We start from the raw sequence: 16,370 nt of genomic DNA on the forward strand, positions 1-16,370 counted from the left end.
AGCGGTCCCCTTCCGAGTTAAAGATACCTGGAAAATAAACAGTATCCCCACCTACCGTTGCAGTTGTTAGCACCTGAGAGGACAGAGTTAGTTTGTGCACGTAATCTGTCTAACTTGAAGCATAGTGAAAATAACAAAACATTCTTGTGAAGTCGATGAAAAGCTTAGATCGATGTTTCTAACAAAGTTAAGGCTGCACTTAAGCACAGTGGTGCATTTTGAAAGACACGCCTCTATTTGGGGATTTTATTTTCTGAAGTATTTTTATTGTCTTCTCCTGTCCTGGCTAGTTGCAGATATTGTGAATGCATTCCTGAATTGCTGTGACCATGCCTATGCAGCTGTAGAGCAGAATTCGTTCAAGGAATTAGCATTTGATGGGAGCATTATTAGTAGTTAGTCCCTGCTTATTACACGAGGAGTATGCCAGGGCACACAGTCCGCACTAGCAGGCTGGGTCAGCCAGGAGAGCTTTCTGCCTTCTCCCAGAAGAAGTGGGAGCAAGAGAAGGGTTGGGTCAATTATTCTGCAGTGCTTCAGTTTATGGGCTGCAGGCTGGGAGTTTATCTTTGTAAGGATCATTTGCTTGTTTGTAAACACTTTGTTGCAGTTAAAGGCAATACGTGTTAAACATTTAATGTGGTTTGCAAGAACATGTAAATGTTGTAATTCATTTAAGAAGGATTTTGAAGATTTATTGTCTTTAGAAAACTTACTTGCAAAATATGGCTCAAATAATCTCAAAAATTACTGAGATGCTTCTATGTAAGTAGAAAAGTAATATTGCTGATTCTACATAACATAGTAAAGAAAATTGAAAATATTTATCCCTTGACTTTTTTTCTGCAGATTTTGAGCATAGTCTTACAATATGTTTTTCTGCTCCTTAACAGGTTTTTCTGCTCTGGGGATAAAGCCATGGTTGAAATGAGTGATATCAATGTACAAAAACTAACCATTGTTCAGCAAGCAATAGCCTCTTGTTGTGGAGCTATAATTACATCATTATTTGGTAAGGCAAACTATGAAGCTGGCCACAGAGAGAATCTTACAAAGTGATTACTCTTCAGTTTGACTCAGCATGATGTCTGCTTATGTATGTTTCCACTAATATGTGGACTCAAGCCCTCAGCTGAAATAATCAGAGGAAGATGGTCCAGCTGCCCAGCCACTGCAGCGTTCAGTGTGTCTCAGCCTGTGATAGTTGTAAGGACTGCAGTGGAAGCAGTGAAATGTTCACTAAACCTTCACTTTTCAAGAATCCCAATGTTTTACATATTGGCTACATGCAGCAAAAAAAGAAAAGTACATAATGAACTTAACTTTTTTTTTTTCTTGAAAGTTATGTTATGGTCAGTTTATTGAAAAAGAACAAACACATGAAGAGTGCTGTGTTATTTTATATGCCGGAGGCCAAAATTTGATTTTGTTTGCCTTGTGGTATGCTACTTATAAAAGCAATTTCAAACATGACACAGTGGTTTTTGAATGAGCTTTGTGTGTCTCTAATATTTCATGCCTATGCAACTCTTAGTAAATTAGAAAAGATAGATTTGATATCTTGGAAACCATATAGGGTGTGTAGTTCTCCTTTTTCTCTGATAGCATTGTCTCTGTCTGCTAACATCCCTTTCCCTTTCTGCTTGATAACATTGTAAAATCTGTTAGGTGGGTTATTTTTTCCTGCCTCTGGAAACAAAAAAAAAGGTTGTAGAAGTTCATGATAAGGCATCGGTAAACTTCTACATTTTCAGGGCATCCAGAGTGTTTCTAAATTACTTCTGTTTTATTTTACTTTATTTTATAACTCCTCTTGATGTTATCAAAAATCGACTGCAAGCCCAAAGGAATCCATTCCATGAAGGTAAACAAACAAATATGTAGTGTAATGGGGGACAGTTTGCTTTTTGCTCTTGTATTTAGCTGATAGTTGTCATAATGCTGTGCTGAGGTGCAGAATGTTTGAGTTTGTTTCTCTAATATAACTGGGAGGGGGGGAAAGCAACACGCTAATATTTACTAAACAGACACGGTAGAAAAAAATCCCATACATCTATACCATTTTAAACAGGCTTTTTTTCCTGTCTTAATATTTTCATTATGGCAGAACGTACAACTAATACTGAGTTGAGTCAAATAACAAAAAGCTGTTACTAAATGAATAAATATTTCATCAGAGGGCTTAAGTGGTCAGGATGTTGTATCAAAGTTCATCTCCGCCAGAATCCAGAGATTTTTGAAATGGAGAAGTCTTAACTAGTCCCTTGCCACTTGGGCTCTAAATAGATGAAGATATTGTGCTCTCAAAGATGAGCTAATGGTTCCTACTATTTACTTGTACTTAGTAAATGAGATTTAAAAGGAAAGATGACTGGTTTTTCCTGTTGAACGTGGAGGTGAGTATTTGCAGTCACACTTGCAAATAAAATTAGGAAAAATACTTGTGCCTTCTATCCTGTTTTTGAGTAAGTTCTAAAGCCTTCAAAAATCTGCAAATGTGAAGCTTAAAGTATGTTTTTGTAATGGCAATAATATTTTATCAAACAGGTTGAAAGTACATAATGTAGGAGAAATGAAAAACAAATGGAGGGGATGATCTAGTATAAATACAGACCAAGATAAGACATAATAATAAGATAAGACACAATACCTCCACTTGAAGGGGATGCTGAGGCTACTTAAAAGATTTAAAAGTCTGAAAGATGTTCGCAGTTACGTACAATAGTGACATTTAGGTCTTCCGTTAGTTTTACCTTTCAGCAGATGGTAATATTACCTAAATTGTGAAGGCTGTTCCATTTAGTTGGGCAGTCTGAGTGGTACATTTGTACCCTCTTTCCTTTGACCTAATTTGTCATTACTGACTTACCAAATTATTTTGCCCCTCTGTAACAAATCCGAGATAAATCTATGTTGCCATTGTATCCAATTTGAAATTGCTGCTGCATAAAAACAATCTTACAAGCATTAACTATATTCTTATACACCATTTTATTAGGAAAGTGTTTTGTATACTCCAATGGCCTTATGGATCATGTATGTTTGTGAAAATGGGGACAGCAAAGCCTGGAGTAAAAAACCTAGGCGTTTCAAAGGGACTTGGTAAGAACATTTTCCATGTATATAAGACTGCATTTTTAAGTAGCATACTGTAAAGTTTTCAGTTTTTTTTGGGTTCTACTGGAATCTGTTATCATTTGAGAGGGTCTTCATGTGGTTACACTGCTGATTGATGATATTGGTTACACTCCTGTTTGATCATACCTTCTACTGTCTGCAAAAAAATACATATTCCTTCCTAAAGATGAACAAGGAAGCAGCTGCACCGCTCTCCTCACAGGTTTCTGGCTTTATGACTTGATTTTCCCCACTTCAGCTATATTGGCAGTAGTTGCTGATTGCAGGTAATAATTTTCCTGCTTACAGCCCTTGTGCCCCACACATCTGCCAATATGCTCCTGAGCTGAGCTAATGCTGCAGATAGCGTTTAAAGTTAAGTTCATGTGTCAAGTTCTCTATCCAGAGAAGTCTCTATCCTGTCAAGTATCTAGACTTGTAGGACTAGCATTTTCCTAAACACTTGAAACAGACTTGCTGGCAGATACTGTCATGCTGGTTCATTAGTCAATTTTTTTTGACTCTGCCATTCAATTAAACCTAAGATCAAGGATTTTTCAGAATTAAAATCTTGAGAATGGGATGTTAATGCAAAAGGTGTCTTCAGAAGTTTAAGAGGTTTTTTTTTTAATTAATAACTTTACAAGTGTGATTTTTTCAATTACCTTTTCTATATAATTTTAGAAAGATACTTAGTTTTCTATTTGACATGAATTTATGCCTGGTTTTGCCATAACAAGGTGATTCTTAAGGAAGAATGACTATCATAGAACTTCATCTTCTTTTTAAAAAAAAAAAGTGTTTTGTAAACTTGTTGAAGCTGGGTTATAAAGATACTAACCAGCTAGTATAAAAGTGTCTTTTTTGTTAAACCATGTTAGGACCTCTAGGGATTCTTGGCTTCCTTTCAAAGCTAGTCCGGTTTGTTGTAATAAACCATTTCTTTGTTTTTTCCATTCAACTTTTTACCTCACAGGATTAGTCCATCAAGGCTGTCTCCTCTAAAGCTATTTACTTTTTCCTTCCTCTGAGTCCTTTCTGTGATCTGCCAGACTCTCTACCTTTTGAGGCTCTGTTATATTGTCTGGTCTTAGGCATATTCTAATCCATTGAATCCCAACCTCTTTCCCCAGATGTTTTAGGAAAACTAGTATCCTGGCATTACAAAGTTTGTGATTTTGCTTGTGATTTCAGCTGAATGATCTTTAAGGGTTAGTGTTGTTCTGCTGTCAGTCTCCTGGGAATATACAGGACAGCTGTAATAATAGTTGAAAGCTTGTATATGGTATAGTGCATACACATTGCATGTATGGGATCATGTTGTCAGAGGAAGTATTGAAGAATCTTTGAGAATTAGTTTCTATGTCATGCCTAGAAACTCTGCTACATATTGAAAAAATATTTTAGTGGATTTTTTGGGAAGTTTCCACAAATTGCTGCAATGCTATATTAGTACTGAAAATAGTTATTCACGGGGCTACAAGTCACTGATAAGCACTTAGTACTTTGGCTTTTTAAAGATGGAAGGAAATTCTTAATTTCAGTCACATAAGTTATTCTGTTCAGCTCAGTGAAACTGTTTGCATGATTAAGTGTGATAGCTTGTGTAAGCAGTTATAAAATTGGGATCTTACAATGATAAGCCATTTTAGAAACATACTGTTAAAGGCGTTAGTTTTGTGTTTTGCCAGCTAAAATGTATTACTGACTACAAAAGTTTGTAGCTAATTATTGCTCTTTGCCTGGTTATATTTTTAGGATGCATTTGTGAAAATTATTTGAATAGAGGGAATTAAGTCACTGTGGAATGGGCTTCCCCCAACACTGTGAGTTGAATGGGTTTTTTTAGTAACATGCTGCAAGTTATTAAAAAATTACTTAATTATTTTGACAAATTATTATGCTTATTTCTAAGTTATTTAGAAAATTAAGTCAATTCTGAAGTTACAGACTAATCAGTTCGATCAGAAATTTCTATGGACAGTATAATTTTTGTCAGATTTTAGAATTTCCTGATACATTCTCTGTAGTTAAGCAGGATAAATAGACTTCTCATGCCTTTTTTTTTTCCTACTATAACCATTCCTTTGATAGCACCATCGAATCACAGGATGGGACCTGGTCACTTGAGAGGGTCATTCTTCGACACATTCTTGTTGTATCTTGTTACTTAATGACTTGCTATCAGCAGCACAGCTGTTTCCAGACACTCTGGTGCTGCACCTCATTACCCTCACTTAATTTTGTAATCATCTTCTTTATTTCAAAGAACTTTGGGGTTTTATTTTATCTGGATAAACAGATAATTAATTTTCTTCCTACAAGAGCAATTTACATATTTAAACACTGCCATCAGATCTCCTCCTGGTCTTCTCTTTAGGCTTAACAGCCCCAAACTGTTTTATCTTTTTATTCATATTAACCTAGTACAGGTAGAAGTTAAGACCTCTATAATTATGTTCTCCTTCATAAACCAAGAAAGTTTTTGAATCTAAGATGTGTATTAAACTTGTATCTTGTAAGGCACAAAGTGGGAAGTGCCCAGTGGGAAGCACTGGTACAATTTTGATTTTCAGGCACAAAAAAAGCAAAGCGTGGTGGAGTTCAGCCTTGTTTACCCTCCAGTATGTGGCAATTTCAGAATATAAACCTTAGGACCTGACTGAACTGTTCCAGTCAGTACAGCTTTTTACTAAGCACAGGTTCTGTTCTCCAGCAGAGAACTAACTTCTCTACTGGAGAAAGTCACACAAGTAGAAGAGAAGATCTAAACTAAGCCATGTTGGCTTTCCAGGCATGACAGTCCTCGGTGGTTTTTGGTAATGGTGGTACATGCTGTATTGGCACAGACATAACACAGAAGTGTAATTGCCAGATTATAGTAAAATGTGATGCTTTTCCCCTGCACTGAATGATTATTGAATCTACCTGTTGCTACTACAGTCTGTACTATGCTGGTATGGAAAAAGCTTATATTTGTGCATACTACATTGTCTCTTAAGTAGTGAGTAGCATGGCTGCTGATCAAGAGCATAATATCCAATTGTTACATAATTAAAAGTTAAGGTTAATAGTACTTGTGTAATATTTTGTTTGAGTTCTTCATTTTCAGATCTTTCACTTCCCATTCTTTATCAAAATAGTTCTGTAGCTGGTACAGTGTAGATTTTGACTGAGATAATCTACCACCATTTTACTTATGGTTTTCCCTAATGAAATGAAAACCTGGGAAATGTGTGGGTTTGAAACTTTGAACTAGAAGCAGTGAATCAAAGCTATGGGATTAATGTTGGTTTTTTAATTAATCCATTACACACAGCTGGAGATTTAACTTTTTTAAAATATAAGTAAAATATCAATACAAGAGAGTTGATTTTATTCTCCTGCTTTCCTGGTATTAATTTAAATTTCCTCTCTTATATTTTAGAATAATGGCAGTTCCTGTGACAACAATCTATTTTACCTGCTACAATCAGTTGTGTAGAGCTTTGAAAAACAGACCAGGAAAGAATGATGAGCACATTCCAGTTATTGCAGGTTCCTTAAGCAGATGTAAGTTGTCCTCTGGTTAAAGAGAAAACTGGAACATAATACCTCTATGCTGTTTTCTTGACTTTTATTTAAAGTAAAAATGCTGTGGGTTTAAGTGAGCAATAGGAAGGAATACTGTCATTACCCAGTATTTCTTGGGCAACAAAACCCTCTCGCCTGGAATAGTGAGATTTGGTTTTGCTGAAACACTTTCACTACATTTGTAATTTGTTCAAAATTTTATATTTCTAGATTTCTACCAAGGACAGTTTAATTTAAGTCTGTTCTGCCATCAGTCTAATAATAAACATCATCATTTGCTATAATGGAAGGTACATAGGTAATTGTAACAGAATGAAAATGGGATTTGTACTGGTTTTACTGCTGTATGATGTGGATGGAATTTATATATATTCTTACTTTTGTTTATCCTTTTCTTCATCTATTTTTGTAGAATTAACTCAGCTAATTTATTTTAGGGCTTTCTTGGAAGGGTCTGATGATGCAGTTCCATGTTCTACCTGTGACAACCATGGGCGCTCTGGCAGACTAGTGGAAAAAGAATTATTCCAGCTACAGAAGAAAAATTCTTTGATCTAATAAATTTTTTAATGTCTGTTAGATGTGTGATGGTAGCTTGTTACTGAATGATGACTCACTGAGCGTTGTGCAAGATGCAAGAGTTACTTTATCAGGTAATTGTTCTTGATAGTTTAAAATAAGAGTGGCAAAGATGCTTAGAAATCAATAAAAGCTTAAATCTGTAACCACAATTCTGTCCTTAACACAAAAAGAAGCCTTAAACATCAAGATTCCTTTCTTCAAATTACAGTTTAAATTGGCAACTAATGAAAATAATTTAGTGTAAGTACTTGAAATTTTCAGCCTATTTATATGTTAAATCTGAAAAATGAGGATTCTCAACATGTTACATTGTTTACAGCATGCTAGCATTGAAAAAAAAAAAACCCTTAAACTGGAAATGTAGGTACTGTGAATAGGCATGTTTTTCTTAGCTGGAAAGGAAACCTATTTTGGGAATTAGTTCAAGGAAAATGGGAGAGTTGAAAGGAATCAAATACATAAAGTAAGGTGAGACATGGCTTGAATGTTCAGGAAATTGTACTATGAAATATTGATTTTTCTAATAAAGCCATGTTTCCTTTGCAGTCAGTTCTGCCACTGTGGTGAGTCCCCTGGAGCTGGTCAGAACTCAAATGCAGTATCGCAGGTCGTCCTACAAGCAGCTGTACCTGCATACCAGCACCAAAGTGGCTACAGATGGGTGGTTCTCCCTCTGGCAGGGCTGGACTTCTACTGTTCTGAGAGATGTCCCTTTCTCAGGTGAGGTTTATTCTCCATGCAGGTTTTTGTTCATGTTTTTATGTTATTTTTCTGTGCTTTCAGGTAGTTTTAATAGTTGGTTTTAGGAATGACTGAGATTTACTTTTTCTATTTTGAGTGTTTTTATTTATAAATTCTCTGAAGATGTGATTTGCCCCCCCCCGCCCCGTTTTGTTTGTGGATACCAGATAGGATTCATTGTTGCATTCCCTTTCTCTGTACTTAGACTCTTTCTTCTCATCTTTAGCTTACACAGTGACTGCTTTTGAGGAGTTTCAGCTGGAAATTTTCATTGTGATAGAAATAGTGGCTATTTTCTGATAACCATGTGTCACCCTGATTTCTTAGGATTTTCTAAAGCCTTCTGAATTTACATTCTTGTAGAGAACTTTCTCACACAACTTTCTGTAAACAACCTGTTGTTTTGCATTCTTTCATAGAGGCAGAGAAATTTGATAGACTGGTAGTTTGTCCAGTGTCGTTGGAGAGGTGGCACGTTCACCTTCCAATCCACTGGCACCTTTTGAGAACTATAAATGATTGGAGTCAGAAAAAATAAATTAGTCTCTTCATGGTGACCAAAGCTGTGGTGCGTCATTTTTCCTTGTGTCCTCTGGTGACAACCATGCTGTATCTAAGTGTTCTGTTACATAATTTTGGAAACATGTACAGAGAGTGACACAGTAGTAGCTTCAAGATTTTTTTTTTTAAATCAAGATGAATTTGTTTGTATAACTGCTCGAAAAAACTCTTTAGCAAGACTCGAAAGTTGAAAGCCTGGAAAAAGAAAAGTCTGATTCAAAGCATAACTACTCCTAGGGCTATTCCTTAAGGTAACTGGGACAGATGCTAGAGTGGAGACTGCTAAAGCATCAGCAAGCCCCTGTCCCTTTAAGGCCTGTTTTTGTCAGAGTACTTTTGGATCATCAGACATCAGTTGTCATTGAAGCAGTTTCTGTCATTGGGGTAGTACCAGGAATCTTTAAACACTTTGTGTCGGCCCAGAAAAATTCTTCAAACCTATTTTTGGAAAGATTCAAACCTGGTTTTGGAGTCAGAGAACCTTTGAAGTATTTGACCTGCTATCTCTGTTGTCTTACTTCAATCATAAGAGGATCTGATACTTAATTTAATTTGTGTTTCCAAACAATCTGGTGGGCTAGTCATTGGCTTGGGCTGTTACGGGATATGCGTACCCAGAGTAAATTTAAATTGGCCACGAACCAAACTGAGACATAATTGGGGTGTGATGGGGATATTTACTTTAAAACTGCAGTTGGTAGTTAAGTGAGTAAACTGAACCAAGTTATTTCAGCTGTCTTCCCTCCAGAATTTATAATGTTCTGTTCTCTTTCACTTAGCTACTGCTTGAAAATTGTGATTGGAATGTATTTCCCGCTTAAAGATTCAGTTCCTTGATGGGACTTAATTTAGTCTTCTGTTATAGAGAAGGCTTATGAACCTATGAAAACATGGTTTGACTAAGGCTAAAGACAACTGCCAGAATTCATCTGAATCTTTTGTCTGAAGTGTTTCCTGTTCAATATTTATTCTTAATTTACTTTATTTTCTTCTCTGCCAAATGCAATTTTCTCATAAGCTCTTCTCTAAGGTTTGTAAGGGAACTCTCAAATTCTTCATCTGGTTTGTGCTGTCTGACTTCAAGTAGAAACTCTCATTCTTTTATTGATTTTTGTCTGTAGCAGTGTGGCTGGAGCTAGTGAGCTTCCTTCCCCCTGCTGCTTTTAACAGAGTGGGCAGATCAGAGGGAGTGCACAAGGAAGAGGGCACTAAGGTGATGTGCATTCTTCTCAACCCTTTTCAGATTCTTGTGTCCACGCCTGTTGTTCCTCCACTGCTCCAAGCCAGGCTCGTTGATCTTTAGTCAGTTTCCACACTGCTGTGGCATTCCCTGGACAGCCAGTGGCCACTCACTCATCTGTGCCCAGTACTTTGTGGGCATGATGGCAGAGGCACAAGTTAACCTATGAGGCAGTAGCTGCATGTTGAGAACTACTCAACCAATAGTGAGCAGGCAGGTAGAAGCATGAGTAAAGGAAAATGTATTTAAAAAAACCCAAATAGCACACAATTCTGCTTATGTAAAGCTAAGGGTGTTTAATACTCCTTAATGCCTTTTCCAGCTGCATATCCTGGTAATTTTTTCCTTATAACTGCTCTCTATCTGCTGTGATGTGCTCCCTTTGTACCTTCAGTCTGAGCTCTTCATTTTAATTACGCCCCAACAGCAGCTGAATCTCTGGGGTTCTCAGTTTGCACCTTTGCTGCCAGGAGTTCAAGTCAGCTATCTCAAGAGTTAAAATCAGTGTAACATGGAGTAGAGAAAGCAGGTCCTATTGAAAACAGTAAAACAGCACAGCATGACTCAATAAGCACAGGATAATAAGAATTCCTCTCTATTCCTGGCCCAAGTGTTCATTACGTGTTTCAAGCATGTTCCTTGGGATGCTAGCTAGGCTGAACAAAACTTAAGTTTTGAACGCTTATAAACACAAAAACTGGTTTAATAATAATATTTGAGTCCTTCTTTAAGCAGTATCACACACAATATATAAATGTAAATGTGTTCAGGGAGATGCGTCCTGTAGGTGCTTAAGAAAATCCTGGATTTAGATAATTTATATTAAATTAGGGTTTTGTACATTTCAATAGTAGGTTCTCCTCAAATCCTCAGAATGCCTTCTGAGATACTGCCTACTTTTACTTTTGCAAAATGTTGGAAGCCAGGTATGTGTGCTGGTAGTCCTGATGGCAAGAAAATGCTGTGAAATTTTTCTGCTGGCACAGCCTCCAGAACTCGATGCTGAACGAGGCATTGTTACCTTTCAGGATATGGAGCAGTATTTAGTATTTGCAGTATTTAGTTGACCAACTGCCATGAGGAATTACTCTTTAATTCATCCCAGTAGTATATTGTTTGAAGTTTTAGTTAGAAAGCAGAAAAAGTGCAGTTTAGCTCAGCAGATGGTCACAGAAACAGATTTTATTCCTAAAAGTTGTTTGCTGGACTTTACTTTGACAGTCCCCACAGAGGCATTTCCCTATCAGTAATTCCAGGGAGCAAAATCATATTTTTTTGTTCTCTCAGAATGAAATTTTATACTGTGCCTCAAAAAAGTATGAGGCAGTCCTGAGCAAATTTAATTTTGTATAGAATTTCATTTTTATAGAATTCCTGAGATGTATGAAACATGAAATATGCCTGAAAACATCGCGAGTAATTAGAAGCCTATATTTTGATTTATTTTAAATTGAATGTGAGTTTTATAGTGCTTATAGATTGTAAGAAGGTAGGGATTACCTAAGGGAAAGAAAAACTGACTAGGCTAATTTGTCTCATGAAGAAATTTGGTATATGGAGAACAAGGGGAACACAGCAATCTGTCCATGAGTTATCACATAGGACACTTATTGTGCTTTCAGCTCTTGTTTCTGTTTGCTTCTTTTGCCACAGTAGAATTCTTACATCTGGACTTGATGTAAGAATTTTTGTACTTGTTATACAACTCTGTTGTAATGCAAGTTTATTTTTTTGTAATCATAGCAATGTATTGGTGTAATTGTGAACGTTTCAAGAAGATGATGTGCAAGGAAGTTGGTGCAAATGAATATACATTTTTTGTTTCTTTTACTTCAGGAGCAGCATCTGGCTCTGTAAGTATATAATTTCATTTTTAGTACTATTGTTTATTATTAGTACTAATAAACTATTTTTAAAAGGTATGATTTTAGATTATTCTCTCAGAAATGTTGTATATTTTGGGGTACTTGTACTTCAAACACATGTAGTGTGGCATTTAGCCTGATTAAATAAATCTGAACAAATTGCAATGTTCTGATACACAAGATTTAAAAATATCATGTGCTTGGAATATCAAATCTAGTTTTAAATTGTGTGTGCACTTTAATTTAAAAATGTAGGGTTAATTTTTTTTTTTTTTTTGTGCAGTAACATTAAAACTGATTTCCTGGTAGATTGCAGCTGTTGTAACTCAGCCATTTGATGTAGTGAAAACACATTGGCAGACTCAACTTTGGGAGAATGAGACCTTAAAAAGTAAGTTGCCGGTAAGACTAAAAAAACCCTATAGTGTTTCAAAAAATAAAACCTAGTATTTGGGTATGGCTTGTGGTAGGAATTTTAAATATTTGCCACTTCTAAAATATATGTAAACATTTTATTACTCAGGCATTTTTTCTTCCCCAAATTGTAGTATCTAGGTAAGATAAATTTTATCTCCTAGAAGAATACCGTATTTCATTAATGGCATGGAAGAGGGAAAAGGTGTGAGTTCAGTACAATATAGCTTAATAAGATGGTATAAAATTGAAACAAAGGACTCCAAAGCTATTACATTTAGGCAGACTAATTTCAAATTTGAGATGTCCCTGCTTATTGCAGGGATGTTGGACTAGATGACCAATAAAGGTTCTTTGGTTCTTTTGAACCCAAACTATTCTATGATTGAAGTAAGTTATATTTAAATAGGCAAAAAAGTGACTTCATAGCAAACATTCAGGTGAACAGTGATCAATTGAAGAAGTCTTCAAAACAACATTCGCTACCACTTGCTCCTACACAGCAATATTCTTGTGATAAATATTAGACTAGAAAGTATTGTGCTTAGGTTGTGTATTTTTCACCTTCTTTTCATGTGATATAAAAAGAATTATTTGTGAGGACTTATTAATCGATGTCCCAACATCTTTAAATGATGAAAGAGGAAGTTTCTGTTTTGCTCTTGTCAGTAGAACACTGGTCTATTTTATCCAAATTGAAGTGGTATATAATACCTTTTTTCCCATTGTTTTGGATGTGGAGCAGTGAAGAACTTACATTAACCTAAGTAAATATTATATCGTGGCTTTAAGATTACAGACCATTAAAAAGGCTGAGTATCCAAATAGTTTCTGCTTAGAAAGTAAGTGCTCACTTTTTCACATGAGGTTTCATTCTCTCAGGTATTTTTTTTTCCTAGAGTAATTCTTGAAAGAATTTATTATCCTTTGATTGCAGAACAAGTATTTAAGAAGTTTTAAATATAAATAGTTACTGTTTTAACTTCTTTTCCTGTGCTAGCAAATGTAAGAATTCCTTCCCAACACCACTTTGAAACATGTATCTGCCATATATTTATTAGGTTAATATTAACCAGATTAATTTATATTTTTAAAATTCCATTATGGTGATCTTTAATTTGTGCCAGTTTAATTCTTTCCAAATCCAGTTACTGTTAGAGTTGGACACTCACTATGCATCTACATTTTGTCTCTCTATGACTGCAAAAATATTTTTTGGCTTCCAAGGGCTGTGGGATATTCCTGATGAATGTATTCTATGAAACTGCTTTGGCTTTTTTCACCTGCATCAGCAATCCAGTAAAGACTATAGAAGATGTTCATTTATCTTACTCTAGGTTTTACTACAGGTCTTTTCCATGTCTTGCTGTTTCATCTTGTGTATTTGCATACTGTATTAATTTAACATACTGTATAAATAAGATTGAAAAAATTAACAAAAAAAAGGAGTCAAACCTAACAATTACATCTGTGACTGTCTGTGATTTCTAAAAATATCATTCTGTGGCATTGCATGGATTGCCTAATTCACTGTTGTCTTGTACTATATTGAGTTCCACAGAGGGACAGTAAATCAACCTGGGCAGTTATGAGGAAAATTGCTGCTGGAAATGGGATTACTGGATTATTTGCAGGTAAAATTTTTCCTATCTCTGAAAAAAAATCAGACTAGGGAGTTCTTAATTATAGATGTTAACATGCATAAATTATATATTTCCATTTCTGTGAACACTGTCAGTTATGCAATAGTTTGCATATATAAAGCAACAGACATTGGCCTCTCCTGGGATCTTCTTGGTAGAGTACCATGGGATAAAGTCCTGGAGGGATGAGAGGCCCAAAAAAGCTGGTTAATATTCAAGAATCACCACCTCCAGGCTCAGGAACAATGTATCCCAGCAAAGAGAAAGTCAGGTGAAAACTCCAGGTTGTCTGTATGGAGGAAGAAGGAGCTCCTGGACAAACTCAGACACAATAAGGAAGCCAGGACAGGTAACCTGTCACAGAGAAATGGTCCAAGTAGACAGAGACTGGGTTAGGACATGAATCTGGCCAGGGATGTCAAGAGCAACAAGAAAAGCTTCTATAGGTATGCTGGTGACCAGAGGAAGACAAGGGAAAACATTGGCCCTCTCTTGCATGGCTCTGGCAGCCTGAGGTGGAAATGACAAGATACTGAGATTAAAATAATATTGAGATACAATCCTATTGTAGTTCATACTAAAATGACCATCAGCAAGAGACATTGCAAATCCAGGATACTTACCAGACTTCACCACACCGCACTGGCTCACTGGGGGCCCTTGTGTGAATGGCTGCACAGGTGGTTAAGCCTTGCAAGACTTGTGTTTGCTGAAAGAGATTAAACTGCTTTCTTTGCTGTACAGTGATGGCATAGCTGGGTAACAGGATTTGCATATTTCAGAGCACTGGATGCTAACAGAATGCAAGACAGCACAAAGTATCAATAATATTGATACTGAATTCAGTTAATAGATTTAAACACTTGCACTTCAGTCTTGACGCATGGGTAGCAGAGTTTAGAAATACCCTTGATGAGCCACCAGTTCAGTTCAGTTGGCCACACATAGCTGAGATGACTGGGGTTAGCCTGCCTGGCTCCTTGCTGCTGTTCCGAAGCCACACAAGTTCTCCATGGGTCATGCATCATCTGTGCTGGCTCTCAGCAGATGTTTTTGCATTTCAAGTGGAATTAGAGGACTGGCTGTGTGTGGACAAGGGGATTCAGCCTTATTTCCCTTCCTCTAAACTCTAACCTCCACTGGCAAGATCACAGTTGACTATAATGGGAAACATTTAACACTTAAATTCCATCCTTTATTCATGTGACCAGGATTCTTCATTGTAGTAGAGGCCACCTCTTGTGTGCTGGAGTACAGGAGCCCTGCAGGTCCAGGTGCTCCAGTTGCATAGAGTCAGAAGGGGCAGAAACACAATGGACTTGAGGCAGGCAGACCACACAAGACAGCAGAGGGAAGGCATAAGCTTATTACAGTGGTAATACTTACAGCCAGTAAACTCAGTATTTTGAGGCACGTGAGCAGGTAGAATCCCAGGTCTGAACTGACATACTGTGGTATCAATATATTGTGATTAACACATTGTACTGCAGCACTTGGGTCTGAAAACAAATAATACTGAATACTTTTCTTTCTCTTCTGGGCAGGAAGAGAAAGGAAAGTACTCCACAGCTGTTTAAAGTTGCTCCTGCTTGTGCCATAATGCTCAGCACGTACGAATATGGAAAGTCTTTCTTTTGTCATTTAAATGAAAAAAAGAATCAACGTCCATAATTCTTCTTCGTCCAATTGTATGAAGGCAAAGTATATGATGGAAGTTGTGCCAAATTTAAATCTGTGAAGATGTGTTTTAGAATTCCCAGTGAATTTCTACTGTTACATTTGGTAACTAAATAAAGCTTCATTTTTAACTTTCACAAAGGATTAATTCACTCTTTTTATTAAAAATAAGAAAATGCACATCACCCTTAAACTATCATTGAGGATTTTATGATTTCTCTTGCAGCTGGAGAGAAAAAAGAAAGGAGAAAAAGGAGAAAAATTGAGGCTGGACATAGCAATGAAGAATAATGACTTCCACTGTGTCAAATTTTAAACATTCATGATTAAACATTTTAGTTGGGTTTTAAAATTATGTTTAAAAATGTTTTGGGTTTCTAATTGTAATATACATTTATTTCTCAGCAAGGAGGTTGATACAGAGTGAATTCAATAAAGAGTTATTTATTCTTGCTGCTTGTTATGTGTTTCATTCTGTATGTTTGTTACTTGCCCCTCTGTATTTTGTGTAAGTGCATATTATAAAAGCTTCTCAGTTTATTTTATATGAAAAAATCTGTAAAACTGGAAAAATACTTATGTTTATTAGACACTGAGAGAGCATGGTGCATACACAGATGGGGCAACAGGGGCTCTTTCTTTCATGTAATACTCAAAGAAATTAAAGCACACCTATGCATTGAAGCCAAAGGCCTGTTCGGGTGCTCTGCAGGAACACTCCTTCACATGCTTCTGGGAGGTGCAAGTTGTCACTGTCACACTGCTCCAAGGCAGGGCCAGGCCATGCACACTTGGTGTGGGGGTCACCTGTCTTGGAAGGCCAAGGTTGCTGGCATAAGGAGAGGCGATTCCACGCCAGCTTGACTCAGCCCTGTGCCCCTCTGAAGGAAAGAGCGTGTTCAGCTTGCTGCCATAGGCACAGCCACCCTCTGCCCCAGTGAGCTGCACTCCTGGTAG

The 16,370-nt window shown here is 36.7% G+C and overlaps 1 protein-coding gene and 1 long non-coding RNA gene across 7 annotated transcripts; both read left to right on the forward strand.

Annotated features, from left to right (window-relative positions):
- The first annotated feature begins 1,799 nt into the window (after positions 1-1,799).
- On the forward strand, positions 1,800-3,112 carry LOC137486516 (uncharacterized). The gene is made up of 3 exons (XR_011005752.1): positions 1,800-1,864; positions 2,224-2,396; positions 2,999-3,112. It is a non-coding gene; the product is annotated as an uncharacterized lncRNA (long non-coding RNA).
- Positions 3,113-3,229: 117 nt separating this feature from the next.
- On the forward strand, positions 3,230-15,865 carry SLC25A40 (solute carrier family 25 member 40). 6 transcript variants are annotated; one of them, XR_011005747.1, is made up of 9 exons: positions 4,876-4,947; positions 5,834-5,936; positions 6,545-6,669; positions 7,819-7,992; positions 11,558-11,667; positions 11,989-12,070; positions 13,647-13,739; positions 15,304-15,518; positions 15,640-15,865. XR_011005747.1 is itself a non-coding variant. In XM_068211870.1 (7 exons), exons 2-7 carry the CDS (start codon positions 6,549-6,551, stop codon positions 15,702-15,704), a joined length of 633 nt encoding a protein of 210 aa, XP_068067971.1. In that variant the 5' UTR covers positions 4,876-4,943; positions 6,545-6,548; the 3' UTR covers positions 15,705-15,865. The 6 variants fall into 6 exon arrangements, 2 of the variants coding, with proteins under 2 accessions (XP_068067971.1, XP_068067989.1); XR_011005750.1 differs by lacking the exons at positions 5,834-5,936; positions 6,545-6,669 and adding an exon at positions 3,230-3,340 and having other exon boundaries at positions 4,876-4,943; XR_011005748.1 differs by lacking the exon at positions 5,834-5,936 and having other exon boundaries at positions 3,970-4,943.
- Positions 15,866-16,370: the final 505 nt, after the last annotated feature.

The sequence above is a fragment of the Anomalospiza imberbis genome, chromosome 1, assembly GCF_031753505.1.
Source record: "Anomalospiza imberbis isolate Cuckoo-Finch-1a 21T00152 chromosome 1, ASM3175350v1, whole genome shotgun sequence".
In the NCBI taxonomy this organism is placed as follows: Eukaryota; Metazoa; Chordata; class Aves; order Passeriformes; family Viduidae; genus Anomalospiza; species Anomalospiza imberbis.